At 36.9% G+C, this 17212-nt stretch overlaps 1 protein-coding gene across 1 annotated transcript; it reads right to left on the bottom strand.

Annotated features, from left to right (window-relative positions):
* On the bottom strand, positions 1–11632 carry LOC132106881 (synaptotagmin-13-like). Its single transcript, XM_059512960.1, has 6 exons — positions 11206–11632; positions 8174–8354; positions 7162–7299; positions 5654–5970; positions 3133–3256; positions 1–2588 (listed from the first exon to the last, which is right to left on the bottom strand). Exons 1-6 carry the CDS (start codon positions 11377–11379, stop codon positions 2284–2286), a joined length of 1239 nt encoding a protein of 412 aa, XP_059368943.1. The 5' UTR covers positions 11380–11632; the 3' UTR covers positions 1–2283.
* Between the last annotated feature and the right edge of the window lie 5580 nt (positions 11633–17212).

The raw sequence follows: 17212 nt of genomic DNA, 5'->3' as shown, positions 1-17212 counted from the left end.
TTCTGAGAAAGTAATATTTATTTCACACCAACACGTGGCTATTTGATTCAAGCATATCTGTGGATTAAAAATACATTTCTGTCAGTACGAAATCGAGAGTGTAATGCAGTAAGTCATGTAGATGGATCAGACTGCAGTGATTAACATTACATTGGTCACCCCTCTCTGGGAAAGTATCAAGCACAGCAATCATGTCAATTCAAAAGTCATTGCACTGTAAATATTCAATCATAACTGAAGGACAAATAGAGCTAAAAAATTGTTATCTAATGTTTTTACACATAAGATGGGGGATTTCATTGCTTTTTTACTGCTACCCAAGGAACCTCTACAAATATATTTAAAGCTTAAATTGATCAAAATATCTAAACATATCTGACATAAACATTATGAATAATTTATGGTCTAACTGGAGATGTTATTGTAATCAGGTCACACAAAACAGATTAACACTAAAATAAACAACAAATACTTCAGCAAATATCTTGTGTGACTTAGCTGAATATTCACTTACAGCTGATTGATTTAATTTGTCATTTGGTTGAATCACTACTTTGTTGATTATAGCGAAAAATATACATTTCTTCCTAGACAAATGCACAATATTTGATTTTAGTGGTATTTGGCATGTCACCTCTAGAATGGTGAAACACAAACCCATTTTTGGAATAAATCAGGGTTGGTTGTGTTTGGCAACAATTTGACTTGGATTTGGAAAGAAGGAAGCATTTTTAATGGGACAAAATTTCAGCATTTTACAACATTGAGCTATAGATCCGTAGCTTGATGAGTGAAGCCTGTTTTCTATACAGAATAAATTATTTTAATAAATAAATGATTTTCCTACAATCTGTTATATAATTTTATAACAGAATTGCAAGAAAAAAGATCAGAACTGATGTTACCTTACAATTGCAAGTTCCCAGAATTGCATGTTTATATCAGAGAGATCTAATAAAAACTCAGAATAGTAAAAAAGAAACTGCTTCACAATTGCTTCTCAGAATTGTGTGTTTATATCTCACAATTCTGTTTAGACATTTTTTTTTCACGATTTAGATTTTGTTTCTCGCAGTTCTGGGGAAAAAATTGTCCGTCTAATTGTCTAATTGAAATAAAATGAGCAATTACCTTTTTTAATTTTATCCAATTTTTTTAAACAGACTTTCATCTCCAAACTGAGTAATTTTCATTACAGTTATGAGTTTAATTTTGTCATCTAAAATGTCCTAAAGCACAATAATGGTAGAGAACACCATCTTCTATTACACTCAAGAGTATAAAGTAACTTTCCTGGAGCCTGGCAGTACCTGTTGAGATACTTTATCCTGCTAATACACATATGGTATATAGAATACATATCCTGCTGTTTATATATATTTACATTTTTTAAATTAAAAGACAGTGGTACATTTAAACTTTTTTCTGTATTCATGCATCTTGAGGAGACTTAAGCTGCAGTATTGAGACCCTTTATATTACTGCTGTAAAGGTAAAGGTACTAGCCACAATCTACAGTCAGTGAGCAGGACTCCATCTTTCCAGCTGTGACAGTGTGACTGAGAGGATCCATAAGCTTTCATAGCAGGAAAACCACACTGTTTGCTATTAAACTTGAAAATGAATTATATTCGAATGTCTTTCTAAGTGTTCCCGACCACAATAGACTGACTTCTGTTTTCTGATGCTTTCAGAAAAACCCTGCCTGTGGATCATATAAGGGCTTCATCTGACAAAGAATGCTTTAACCTAATATTTGTTGTGATTGTTTATTCAGGATGAGTTATGAGGGACATCTGTTCTGCCAAACCTGGTTAGATACATTAGTTTAACCTTTCTCCTGATCTGATCCAGCCAGGCTTTACACATCAGATCTGAGCCGTTGCTTCTCTCTCCCATCAGTCACTATGATATTGACTGAGTGGGCTGTTCAGTCATATTTTATATCTGACAAGTGTTAGGAGATGAGGATGGCTCCAAGTCGGACCAGTTTAAAATAGCAGTGAGTAATTTGAAGACTCATTAACAACAGCAAAGCTAAATGCAGCACTGCTTACATTAAAATACTCTAAACTATTGTGTAACAATATTAGTACTGCAGAGAAAACGGTTTCATATTACAGAATTAAAACAACTGGGTTCACACATTATATCTAGTTAAATATTTATTATATTGGAGTACTATGTTTTTACACAGCAATAGAGTAGTGTCCTAACAATCCAACCACACATTTAACCAATCACTGTGTGCAGGTGAAGTTTTGCAGAATATTAACCTGTATTCTAGGTGTATAGAGGGTGCCACATAGCAATTTGTTTGCGTGGATTATCTAACATCTGTTTCCAGTGCTGCAGGCCGGTCCCAGAGGTGCAGAGCCCCAGCATGCAGCGGCCCAGGGGGAGAAGGGTCCCGGGACTGGCCAGGTTCAGGACCTCCAATTCAACGCTGGATTTAGCCAGTAACTCACTGGGCAGCTCCAACATCATCATCTCGTTCCAGACTGGATTCATCTTGTGCTTCACTCGCCGCGTCTGCTTCTTCTTCAGCTTGGCATTTAGATGTTTTAAGGTCAGCTTTACCGATAGATCTATCAGAAAACATACAGGATACAGTGTTCTCTTTATTACACCTAAAACATTGATATTAATATTGATTGTACTGACTTTATTTAGAACCAGCAGTTTAGAAAATGAGTGGATGGATGGATGGATATATTTATTGTGTGTGTACATATACACGACCGGTCAAACGTTTGGAATAATAAAGAAATGTGAGTGTTTTGAAAATTGTTTGAAAAACATTTTTAAATAGAAAACATTTATTTAGAATTGTAATAATATTTCACAGTGTCACAGTTTTTATTGTATTTTTGATCAAATAAATGCAGCTTGGGTGAGCATAAGAGACATCTTTCAAAAAACAAAAAACTAACTATTATTCCCTCTTGTTTTAAATGGTAGTGTATTTAATTGAATTGTTAAATGCATTGCACTGAGCTGATGAATCTTTAGCTCACTTCCATTTTAGAGCAGAGATAATCCAGACGGTTATGTAACTAATAGTTGATTTGGGATTATTTGTAATGTTCATATTAATTTATGTGTCGTTAGGTCATATGTTGGGGTAAATACCTATGTTATCTTTCAGTTTGTCTGACTGTAGTCCTCTTGCCTTCATTACCACCACCCCAAGTCTATTGGCTGCTGGCAGATAACTAAGTGACAATAGAAGCTCTCCAGATGATGATGCCACTTCCTGCTGAAAAAGACTGGGTTACTTCTTGTGTCAGTTTTTTTTATTATTATTAAAAGCATTGACTTGAAAAAAACATTTTGTGTCAGGATATTTTACTTAACTCTGTCTTCACATAAATATGGATTTTAGTATTTGCATATTCATAAAGATCTCTTTGCAGGGTTAATGAACTTGGCTTTTGACTGCATAAGGAATCATTTCATGCAAATGTTCTGGTAATCTGCTGATTTGAAATTGTCAGATTGTCAGCACAGTCCTCACATTAAACACTCTGAATGATGGGATTTCATTAGCATCATGACCTTTGCCAAACCTTCTCTGTCTTAAGTCCGCCCCACATAATCAGCTGCATGAGCAAAACATGACATTTTCTTTTCACAAATTCTGAAATATAATCTGGTTCTTTTGGAGGAATAATCTCGGAATAAATTGGATTTATCAGATGATACGGAAAGCCTTAGGGTAATGCAATCATTATTTTGATGGACATTCTTGTCATTGAGTTAAATTTGCATAATATTATTAAAACTGAAGTCTGGATTTGAACTGAAATCACATTCAATGCATGCAGATATATCTGCCCATATACACAGTACATAACTTTCCGTCTAATTCCCACATTCATCAAAGATACCTAGCTGCAAGAATGGAATAAGAAGGCAGAAAATAATACAGTCCAAGGTCTTCCATTCACAAGCCAAAGTCCTATCCTGAATATTCAAACACGAATCATTTGAAAAATCAGAGCACTCAAAAAGAAAGAGTGTGTGAACATTTTGTTTTATGTGAACAAATAATACATTTTTAATGATGCTTATATAACCCAGTTCAACTTGCGTCATCCTTTTTATCACAGGCCTGGACCGAAACATATAGTACATTCAAAATACACACACACACACACACACACACACACACACAGACACAAAATCTCTCTCTCTCTCCTCTCTCTCTTCTCTTGTCCAATGGTAGTTAGTAATTCCTGGCATGTCTTTGTGTATGTGTCTGTAAGAACCGGATCTCCTCTGGGGGGTGCGATGACGCAGATAAAGATCTCTAGCTCTGGAGGTCTATGACATCATCAACAGATCACACAATAGTGGGGGTGGACTGCGTGCGCATATATGTGTGTGTGTGTGTGTGTGTGTGTGTGTATAGTTTGGGACCCAAGAGATTGATTTAAAACAAACAAGGTGAGGAGGGAGTTCAGTATCTTCTAATAAAGTCTCAGATCTATTCTGTGGATGTCCAAAAGAAATGTCTGAGGCACTTTGCACTTGTGGAGACTGAGGAACACATAAACACAAAATCCTATGCTAAAATATTAATCTGGCACCAAGTTTGCGACCACGACAACCTCTTATTGTGAAAAGTGTGTCAGAAGAATATCACCTACTGCTGTACTTCATATGTTTTAGTGTTTAGAATGTTTAAATATGTTTTCACTTTTTATTCAGGTCTATGTTTCAATTTTATTTCATTTTATTCAGGCCTGTGTTTTAATATGTTTTTATTTATTTATTCATTTATTTATTCGTACTTTGTTTGGTTTTCTTATACAACAAACTAGATCAAAAAGTGAGGTCCAAAAAAGAACAAACAACAGTACGGTGCAAACAGATATACAAAAATAAAAGTAAACAGAGAAAGTCTTAATTGTCAGGGATAAATATCTCTCATACAATGAAAAACATCGATCCAATCAAAAGATCAATATTATTACATCTTGAGGGAATAAAGAAAAAAACAAATAATGTTTTTACTTTTATTTAGGAACAGGTCTATTCATATTTTAACATTCATAGCACGGCATTGCTCATACAGTGTGTGTGTGTGTGTTTTTTTTAATCCACTTAGTTATATTCCTATTTATTACATGACTTACTGGAACACTCTGTTCTGATATTTGGGTCATTCTTCATTTGTGGTGGTGAGTGGCATCTCTCTATTTTCTAACAGTTTATAAATCTTTAAATACCAAGAAATCATAAAATGTTTGCATATTTGTATTATGTAGGCTGAAAATTTTGTGCACTATTAAAAGTTAAATTTAATATTTCAAATTCATATTTAACTGAGTTTGAGAGATTTCGTGTGTAACAAAATCTGCATGTATGCAGCCATACCTCAAACAGGTATCCTGGGATGTAAAAACTACAGTTTAAACACACATGAAGTGTTTATATTGAGAATACAAATTGTATATATAACGATTTAATATTTTTTCCATTCAAACATTCAGATTTAGCACACGGTAAACACCAAAATGAATAATGATGAGGATCATCACACTGATGAAGTAAGGACCAGCTGACAAAGTTGGTATTTGTAACTGCATCACTCAACTAAATGTAATAGTGACAAATGTGCAAATGAATTTTAAGCAATGTTCCTCACCTGTTTAGGTGGCTGTAAGTCAACCCAGCAATCAGCATCCAACATCATGCTTATATCAGCCAGCTTAAAGCGCATTGTGCCCAGAGTGGAATTATGGGAGAATCGATCACAGCAGTGAAGTGAGAGGGCCACTTCTCCATCTAGACTGTCTGTGTCTTCTGTGCCCTCCACGGAGAGAGCAAACACCAGCTCCTCTCCCCACTGCACATGTGCGGCTAGCTTGTGGACGGCTGTGTGAGCATGCCTCTGCTCTTCAGAGACGCTCACACACCCTGATATATATCCCTCACATCCAGCCTCCACTGAAATATTCTCCGCTGCAAAAAAAAAAGAGAATATGAGTCATATTATAACAAGGAGCAGGATGACAAATTGGGCCACATGAAGCTGTTCCAAGCCGCAGAGGCACCAAGCGGTTTCTTTTTTTGACTCCTCACTTTTCATTCCTTTCTAAATCTCAGCCGGCATGACTGATCCTCTCCCCTTTTCCTGTTGGGATGTGCAGAATAGAGGTTTTGAGTTTAAAGCAGATTTACTCTCATTACCGATAATGATGCGTATCAATCAAGGCTGCTACTATTGAAATGGTAATTCTGTGATTAAGAGGCTTTAAGCTGCCTGAAAGAGGCTTTTATTTCTCTCAAACATTGGTTTAATCACAGAGAGTTTTGAATATCAAAACCACCCTCTGTTCCAGCCCGGAAAGCAGAGCAGAACCATTGTACAGTGACACCAATCCCATAAACACAACACACCTGGATGAACCATAAAAGCCTGCTTTTTAAAGATATATTTGCTCATGCTGTGTGACCTTCAGATGACCTGTGCACATACTGTAAAATGCTCCTACAGCTTCACTGGAGCTGAGTCCAGAACTGTTTGTGTCTGTCGTCTGAGTTGATGTGTTTGTAAGGCCTTTGCACAGATATTTCCCCCTGTTTTGCAATAGAGCTGTCTAAAGTCAGAGCTAGTCTGCAGATTTTGGGCAGTCGGAGTTGACAGAGTTTGCAGAGTGTGGTGTATCATGAGCAGTGAGCAGACTACATTTTTTTAGCTTAAGACTATGATTCTATGCAGTATCCAAAGGATACCAAAAATGTTCTATATTTTGAATCTGATTCAGTTGTTATTTTTACAGAATTTACAGAATCAATGATTTGGCTGCAGCAGCCAAATGATCAGTAAATAATAACTTAAATTTGTGTTATTTTAGTATTATGTATGGTATATAATGGTATAGCGTATAGTTTTGTATTTTATGTTTTAATTTTAGTTTAAGTTTTAGAAACTTTATTATGCTCTTACTATTTTTATTGATAACAAATCTTTATTTTGGAGTTTAACATAAAAACCAACTTTAAAAAGTTATTTTTTTTTAAAGCGACTGCATATTTCTTTTTTTCACAATCATTCAGATGGTACACTTGATTGAAAATGCTTTCTGACTTGTAAAACAGTGAATGTACATTCCCTTTCTAGAAACATCAAAGTAGATGAATGTGTGTTACCTTCCACGATGCTGATGTGTAGCTCTCCATTTTCTTTGTGCAGGCTGATGGAGAAGTGTAGTTTAGGATATAGGATAGAGCTACTTTTCGTCATGGCACCAGTTTGCTCAGATGTGCAGGGCGTTTCATCTGCGGAAGCTAATATGAAGAAAATAAATATAAATGAGATTCAGCTCTGGGTAAATTTTAGGAGCAAACTTTCTCATTAAAAGCCAATGTATTCTCTAGAACCCGAAAAACATTACATACAAGTTAGTTCTGGTTCTCCTGGGACTTTTCACTGTTTCATGGCGACAAGTTACTGTCTTTTTAAAGTGAGTCATGGTATCACTTACATAACCGATTCAGTCAATAACATTGATTCATTCAGGATTCATTCATTCATGAGTGCTGCTCGAAGACATGCAACATCAAAAATGGACAATGTAAGCAACAATAATGCATACAAAATATTCCTATGTAAACCATCACATGCCATCGCGCTGTTGGTGTGACTCTCAGCTGACACAGCATGACATTGAAGTAAAACACGTGCTGTTAAATTCTTCAAAGAGGTACTTCTTATCTTTCTTTCTCTGCATCTACTAGTGGATGGATAAACGTCAAACCTTGCTCAGAAAGGAAGGTCTTGAACATGAATTATTATATTGTGTGCAACCTTTACTTGACATGATAGAAGCTGTGAGCTATGAGTCAGATCAATGTATGTCAACCACCGGGCATTATTATAGTAGCAGGTTTCACTGCTTTAATATGAGAGGTTGACAATTGCCTCTGGGCCACATCTGCACAGATTTTAACAGCAACAGCAAATTCCATTTCGTGTCCAACATGCTAATGGTGTTTAATGGCCGAAATTTTAATTTCCAAGTTGGTTCCAATTTTCCAAACTCCAAGTGGTCTGGAATGCATAAGGAAGCCACACAACCACACACACACACACACACACACACACACATGAACACAGCCTCCCCCATTGAGTTCCATTAGATTTTAGCGGTCATATCCTTACCTTGCCGCGGGAGGGAGAAGACTTCCTCACGATCGGTTGTCTGGTTACAGGTGTCGAGCGCGGCAGCAGACGTGTCATTTATTACCTCTTGAGAAGTGACACAAGGTTTGGGGCAGTAGATTTCAGGAAACTTCAAAGATGCTTGAGGCTGGATGGGCTTTGTGGACTTCTGCACACTGAACTAAGACATGTACATAAATAAGAAAGAGAAAATAAAAATTCTGAAATAATATGATTGGTTTGAGAATAGATAGGTAAAACAAAAGTAGTAGGTTACTCCACTCAAACCATTAGGTGTTCTGCACACAAAGTTCTTAAAAATTCTGATGGAATATTCAGAAAACATTGATTATGCCCAGTAATACCATTCCAGTAATACTTGATCTTAACCAAAGAGTGTATTCAATAAAACTAGACTAATCCTAATCAACCAAAAGAAATATAAAAAAGTAATATTGTCTCAGTATGAATGAATCATTTCCATTCCTTCAAAGCTTCAGAGACATACTCAGCACTGATTTTAAAAACCTTGGCTTCACATGAGACAGGGGCATTTCACTAAGGGGCTTTCTGATGACTAAATTTAATGTCTCATTGAGGTTTTGATGTGTAGTGTCTGATTAAAACAGGAAAGCATGAATGAAAAAATCAATACCAGAACACTCCATTTCCCCCAGGTGGGCAGTTATCGTGCTGAAATAGAGCGCACAGAGAAAGGAGCGAGAGAGGATATTCTTATACACCTCTCATCTTCATTATTAATAAATACTGGTGCAGTGAGACAGATATGAGACTGACCTTATCTCTAAATATATATACTGATACACATGCACATACAATCCTCTAAATACAGACAGGCCAGTAACACTCAGCTCTGTCTTCACTCTGGTGCTTTAGACAACATCAGGAAATGAACTATATAATCAGTTTTTGCTCATGTCTGCCACAGATTACATTTTAATTGGGCATATCAAAAGAGGCTGAAAGATTTAAGAAGGAAATGAACAATCTCACAATCAGCACTATCTCTTTCATAAATGGAGAGAATGATTGGAGGGATTGTTGATTTCACAGATTCCAGTCATAAAAAAATTAATTTACTGTGTAACCCAAAATGTCACAGATTTTGGTCAAATTTGGATTGTGACGAGTGGGGCGGGGCCGAGGGACATGGGAGCGAGGCCGGGGGAGTGATTGGAGATGAACTACACCTGTTCGTCCCACCGGTCTCGAGGCCCATGGAGGAGATGGAAGGATATAAAACTGGAGCGACGACAGTGAAGGACGAGAGAAGCCCAGGCCTGGTCCTCTCTCGTCCTTCACTGTCGTCGCTCCAGTTTTATATCCTTCCATCTCCTCCATGGGCCTCGAGACCGGTGGGACGAACAGGTGTAGTTCATCTGCAATCACTCCCCCGGCCTCGCTCCCATGTCCCTCGGCCCCGCCCCACTCGTCACATAGATGTATAAATCAAATGGCAGGGTTTTGCACTTAATCACATTGTGATATGGACAAGTGTCTGTGAATATTAAACCGCTAAAAAAGACTACTATTTTAACGTGACTGTATGTTCTGCGTGTCTCAATATTTTGAATAGCCCAGCTTCGTGTACTATACACATACTGTAAGCATGCGTGATGCTTATTGTGCTTTCAGCATACATTTTCTGTAATGATGCTTTGAATCTATATGCGTTGAAAGGGGGAAGCAATTGTGGGGGGGGGGGGGGGGGGGGGGTGAGAGAAGAAGAAAATTTTAAAGGGCTCTAAAACAATGGATAAATGTCCCAATAGATCTAGTGTCACTTTTAAATGAAGACATTTTTTTCTTATTTTTCCTTCAGCATACAGCCACACACATATAATGGTATTTAAGTGATTATTCATGACTCCATATACATATACAAAGACTATGAAAGGAAGTGTGTGGGGATGGGTCAGTTTTTGCCAACATCATGATGACCAAATGTCCTCAAAAGGAAAAATCTGAAATTTTGTACATTATGAGCACCAGCCAATGGCCCCCACAAGAAAAACAGCTAAAAAAAAGGAAAAAAATAGAAGAAGAACAAGTGTGTGTGTGTGTGTGTGTGTGTGTGTGTGCATGCGGCTATGTGAGTCGTGACTCAGTTTCAGGACTGTTTCAGGGAAAGCTCAGCAGATGCTGAACAACATCAGTGTGAGAGTGTGAGTACAACAGCATGTCTGTCTGTGTTTTTAAGTTCACAGACAGACGAATCATTTCTAAACTAAAATCTTATCTCTTATAAAAGTACTCTGGAGAAGATTCTAATAATAACACACTTGTCCCTCACCATTCTTAACTTGTTAAGCCTGTTACTGGATGAACTCAGTGTTCTTTGAATTATTTCAAAATGGCGGTTTCGTTTGAATTCATATGATAAACATATAGTTTTTAGGAAAAAAGTAAGCATGAAGGCCCAACCCTAAACATAATGGTCACTGGGGAGTGAGCAAATCATATGAAAACCTATGAATGAGACCATACAAATTCATACGAATTAGCCACAAGTTTGCATAAATATTGTCATAAGAATGTGTTGGCTTTTCTGCTCCTACTACACCAGGCACTAGTAACAGCAGCAATTTAAAATAAGGTGACATATAGACAGCTACATTGCATTACCTTTGCAGCCATTACATTTGATTTACAATGTATTTACTAAATCACAGAGCAGAACACAATTTTTAAGTACATTTATACCATAATATTACATTATAAGTAGGCATGTAGATTATTCAATAATGACACAGTCATCTACTAAAGACTTTTCAGATACATGCAAATAAATCCTTTTTAGTACAGCATCATTGTTTCTGCCTCAGTGTGCTAACCTGTGTTATGTAAGTGCCACTTCCATCCTTCCTCTCAGGTCAGAACATTTTACTCATGGCATATCCCAGTCTTTGTTCTCATATCTGTTTGTTGTTTTATAAGCTCTTCTTTGTCTGTATTTAAAATCAGATCTGGTTGCTGGTCCATGGCTGTGTGTTAGGGAATATTGGTCTTACCTGTGTCAGAGTATGCAGGATACTGGGTTTGGCTTTCTCTGGGTCTGCCTCGTCCCCTCTTTCAAGTTTCCCCTTCTTACAGCTCTTGCACAGCAGCGAGAGACCACACAGCGTCAACAGTCCAGACACGGTTCCCAGTGTAGCCCCCAACAGCGCTGTCGCAGACACGAGCATTCCCACCTTGAAACAGACACCCAAACACACCGAATCAAGAGGAGAGAAGAGGAAAAACAGGGGGAATAATCCACTCTTTAGTGATGTGACTCCATGGTGGGTGAGGAGAAGGAAGAGGAGAGAGCAGATGAGTGGAGAGCTGCTAGAGACATAGAGTGGCACATGTATGTGTGTGTGTGTGTGTGTGTGTGTGTGTGTGTTTGTGATGCACTGTCTGAAACCAACTCAGCCTGGCAGACAGAGCAAAAGGGAGAGAGAGAAGGAATGAGAGACAGGCATAGACAGAAGCGAGGTAATCAAAGGGGTGGGGTTCGGATGGCTGGCAACTCCTCCTCAATAAGGAGAAGTCTGTCACTGCAGCCCACCCCCTTCTTCACCAAAGTGGCTGTATGTCAGCCTTTACGTCAGAGCTGCATGAACTCACCTTCACACACTGGGTGTGTTGTAGCAGGGCTTCATATATACACAGTAAAGATTCTTAAAATAATTAGGTTTGAAGAGTGTCATTAATTTATTTATGCATGGCATATATTTATATTACATTGTCTTTTATCAGTTCATGCTGAGAATCCATGACCTTGCCGTTGCTAACACCATGCATGCACTACTGTTGGGAGTTAAAAAGTTAAAACAACATTAAAGGCATTAAAGGGTTGGGTTTTATAAATTTAATAATAATAATGATCATGCTTATTAATTAAATTTACATTTCTGATAGGCCTATATTTTCTTGTGTTTTTGCTCTATTTAATATATAAATTAACGAATCTCACATTAATTTTTTTTTTTTGTGTGAGTTAATAACACAATACGACTTATGACTGATGCTTTCACAAGAACAAATTTGAACTGATGCCTATAGGTATAAAAGTGAGATTAGGATATATTTTTTATACTGTTTTGATAATATTTTTAAGGTTTGGAATTCATTCCTTTAAAAAGATGGATCTGTCTTTGTTTCAAAGACATGAAGCGGTAATGTTTGATCGCTTTGACCTTGAGAACGGCAGAACGAACATGGATCTGTGACGCCATAGGTGATTATATAAACAAAGCATTTCAACCTAATAAATGCCAAAGTTATACTATGTAATACTTACAACCCTTGCTATTATTTAAAGGCCATATATCTCATTCTATGGCTGTATGTATTCTGTGGGTTTTTATTAAGAAGAGGTTCCGTTAAAAATACCAGAAATGAATTCGGTTCCGTTTTCGCTTGTAGTTGAACAACTCAAAGCAATGTTTCACAAATTAGCAACATGGCTTCTGAAAATACAGCGAGTGTAGTGTAGTCCGATACCCATGAGTCGGTCCAGTTTTTTTGGGAATGACTTATGAATCAGTCGAAGCTGTTAAGGACTTTCCCGCAGTTTACATTCATTAGATATATTTTGTTCTAGATTAAAGTGACAGTTTTTTTCATACGAAACTGTGTAGTTATATGTAAGATTATTCGTTTGAATCTGTGATTTAGGGCTATATAAAGAAGACTGTTTTGTATTATTATTTTTATTTAGTCCTTAGCTAGGGACCAATTTGGGTAACACTTTACAATAACAGTAGGCCTACACAGGGCCAGATTAACCATAAGGGCAACTGGGCAATTGCCCAGGGGCCCAAGACCTCTAAAGGGCCCAGGGAAGCAAGGGCACGAGCAAAATACTGTATCTGGTAATCTCCCGCTTTACATTAAACAAACTGTCAACACGGGCTTTTGCGCTGCACAGAGAGACGCTGCGCTGCCTATGACTTTGAACGTGAGTTGAGAGCGGTTGAGAGTCAGTTTCATGCGGAATGACCAATGAAGAGAGGGCCTCAAGTTAAGACCCTCTCCTCATTGGTCAGTCCGCATGAGGTGTGTCAAATGTTACGCCGAGCGGGTTACGTCAGGCGTTGCTACAACAGAAAAAAATCTGACATGGAGAAGCTAAGTGGGAGCGCGAAGCGGAAATTAAAAAAGGAAAAGGACATCAAAAACGCAGAAAATTTTAAGTATATACCTAAAATAGGTCATTTCTTCACTCCTGTTAATGTTGCCGAGAGTTCTGTTAAGTCAGCTTCCGTCAACGACGAGGACAACTCAGCTAGCCAGGACTTTTCTTCAAGATGCCAAATGAAAGCAAACATGCACTCCCTAATTATTTAGGATTAAATTGTGTGTTTTGCCAGGTTTTGAAGTATTTATTTTTATCTTTCTATTTTAGCTATTGGACATGAACTTGTTAGTGGCCTTGATTTGGAAGATGTTATACACCAGTTTGCACAGTCAAAGTCCAGAAAAAAAGCCATTGTAAGATGTGTTTGCCAAATGAAGGCATTTCAAATTCAAACATGTACTTCCTTATTATTTAGGACTAAAATTGTGTGTTTTACCAGATTATGTAGCATTTATTTCTGTCTTGTCTTCTTCAGAGAAATTGACAGATTTCTAAATGTTTATGTAGCACTAAAATGTTTAACTGGTTAATTGTGCTGTAATATGTTGTTGTTCTATTTTAATACAAGTTAAAATGAGCTTAGGATAAAAATGTTTATGAGCAGATAATAGTGATACTGCATTTTATTTATTTATTTTTTCCTTGAGGTTTCAGCTTTATTAAAATGCTGTATATTGTTGTGGAGGGATAACTGGCAGATTTCAAATTGTTTGTGTTGGACTAATAACTTGATTGCCTTGTTGAATTCTGAGGAGACAGGGTCACCCTGTCAGGGTGATTTCTGCTTAAAATGAGAATGTTTCTTGATGTGTTGTCTGTGGTCTTCTGTTATAGCTCTATCAATTCAATACATTTATATTGGGAATAAATGTTGTTAAATAAACAATGGTTTGAAAGTGGTTGCTTATTTATTCATTTTTGTGAAAATGGAGGATATTTCCCTCCCTCTCAATGTAGTGGGTCAATTTTACCAGATTATACAGATGCTGATGTGTTTTGTTTTCATAGCATTATATGTGAGTGAATGTCTTTGATAGGGGACATAGTAGTGCATTTGTAGTTCTATGAGCATTTAAATATTTGTAAATCAAAATACACCTGATGACAGTTAGAATTTGAAGTATTGAGTATATTTACTGTATATTACAGTAATATATTCTGTATATGACCATATTATGGTGATCCCGGGGTCGTGATGATTGGGCCCTTGAATATTGTTGCCCAGGGTACAACAAAGTGTTAATCTGGCCCTGGGCCTACATGAATCATCATGTACTAACACCTGAATTAATAATAATTGACTATGAACTAATGATGAGTTAAGACATGTATTAATCAAGAGCTAATGAAGAACTAACTTAACTGTGACATGAGTCATATGAAATACTGCATGAATAACACTACCTTAATTACATGTTAGTTCCTGCATGATAGTTAATGTATTAATTAACACTTTGAGATAAACTAAACCACACATGTTCTAGAAGCAAGATGTATGAAAATGGCACAATTTATAAATTTGCTACCAGCTGTGTCACAACCATCAGTGAAAGACAGTGGATTTATTGCAATATTTACCTTTAACCTAACTCATCCAACGCACAATGATGCATTCATAATTAAAAACAATTTTATCATTCGGTTTTGAGTGATTCCACTGCTGCTGTCCTACAATAACATTTAAGCATACACAATTTTCCAAATTAAAATCAGTTAGCATAGAGATGCTGATTATTACGTTTGTTATGTTATGGATTGGTTTACTGTCTTTATATCAGCCGTTTGTCTGGCTCTTCTTTTGGGCCACTATCGCCAATTCAAATTATCAACTTTCCTCCTACTGTTCAGTTCCTTCTCGGTCCAAATGCAGCCACAGCACCTCTGCTCTTCAACTTATTGACAAACCACCGAAAAGGACCAAATACCTTACTTAGATGAGTTGAATATGTATAGAACATGTGGAATTGATAACTTTTTAAAGATGTGCCCCACCAAGACAAGTCATGACATAATGATACATCAACAAGTCATGAATTCATATTACTTTATAAGTAATTAATGATGAGTAAGTAATAATGTGCCCCCCCCCCCCAAGTAAAGTCATGACATAATGACACATCAACAAGTCATGAATTCATGTTAGTCTATGAGCTGTTAATGATTTAGTAATGTGTAGTAATGTGAAGTCATTATCTTAATAATCTCAATTAACATCTACCAAGGTGATTCTTATTTTGCAACAGTATATCCAAGATGATTACTTTAAGATACACATTACCCAGCACTTAAAGCGCAGAAATTAAAAAGGTAAAATACACATTTGATTTAACAAAGCTTTTAAATATCAGTGTACCTTAAATCAAGGGGACAAGTTAACTTGTATTTTACTTAAATATTATATAAAACACAATCAAATGTTCAGTGTGTTGTCCTCTAAACAGGAAATTGATGGTGAATATCTTTTATTAGGCATCCAAGTGGCCTCCGTTTATTTTTTTCACCAAACCAATGAGTCCACTCTATGAGAGAGAGGTGTTCTTTTAGCATGTTCTCTGTACTATTCCCTGTTAGTCTCCATCAGTTCATAGTCAAGTTATTATTAATTCAGGTATTAGTACATTTTGATTCATGTACTGTTATTGTAAAGTGTTACCCAAATCTTTTACACAAAAAGTTTACATAAATTTGTATTTATTACTGTGCGGTTGATCTCATCATTTGCTTTTGGCAAGATTATATTTCTTTAAAAAATAAGCAATAATAATAATAATAATAATGTATACAGGTGCATCTCAATAAATTAGAATATCATGGAAAAATTCATTTATATTTCGATAATCCAAAATTTCCAAATTGTGAAACTTATGTATTAATACAAATTTTGTGCACACAGACTGAAGAAGTTTAAGCCCTTGGTTCTTTTAATTGTGATGATTTTGGCTCACATTTAACAAAAACCCACCAATTAACAAATTATTAATATCTAAACAAATTAGAATATGGTGACATGCCAGTCAACTGATGAACTCACAACACCTGCAAAGGTTTGCTGAGCGCTCAAAATGGTCTCACTGATTTGTTTGATTTGATTCACTGGGCTACACAATCACAAATTGTGGAAGGAAAAGATGCACCAACTGAGAGAACCACAGCCTTATGAGGATTGTCAAGCAAAATCGATTCAAGAATTTGAGTGAACTTCACAAGGAATGGACTGAGGCTGGGGTCAAGAGACACCACACAAATGGCTAAAGTTGTCATATTCCTCTTATTAAGCCACTCCTGAACCACAGACAACGTCAAAGGTGTCTTACCTGGGCTAAGAAGAAGAACTGGACTATTGCCCAGTGGTCCAAAGTCCTCTTTTCAGATGAGAGCAAGTTTTGTATTTCATTTGGAAACCAAGATCCTAGAGTCTGGAGGAAGGGTGGAGAAACTCATAGCCCAAGTTGCTTGAAGTCCAGTGTTAAGTTTCCACAGTCTGTGATGATTTGGGGTGCAATGTCATCTGCTGGTGGTGGTCCATTGTGTTTTTTTGAAAACCAAAGTTTACCGTTTACCAAGAAGTTTTGGAGCACTTCATGCTTCCTTCTGCTGACCAGCTTTTTAAAGATGTTGTTTTCATTTTCCAGCAGGATTTGGCACCTGTCCACACTGCCAAAATGAAATCCAAATGAAATACAAAACTTGCTCTCATCTGAAAAGATGACTTTGGACAACTGGGCAACAGTGCAGTTCTTCTCTTTGCCAAAAGCACCAAAAGTTGGTTAAATGACCATGGTGTTGTTGTGCTTGACTGGCCACCAAACTCACCAGACCTAAACCTCATAGCGGATCTCTGGGGTATTGTTAAGAGGAAAATGAGAAACAAGAGACCAAAAAATGCAGATGAG

Source organism: Carassius carassius, chromosome 2 (genome assembly GCF_963082965.1).
Source record: "Carassius carassius chromosome 2, fCarCar2.1, whole genome shotgun sequence".
Classification (NCBI taxonomy): domain Eukaryota; kingdom Metazoa; phylum Chordata; class Actinopteri; order Cypriniformes; family Cyprinidae; genus Carassius; species Carassius carassius.
Note: the sequence above shows the minus strand (reverse complement) of the source record. Positions and strands in the feature narration are given on the sequence as shown.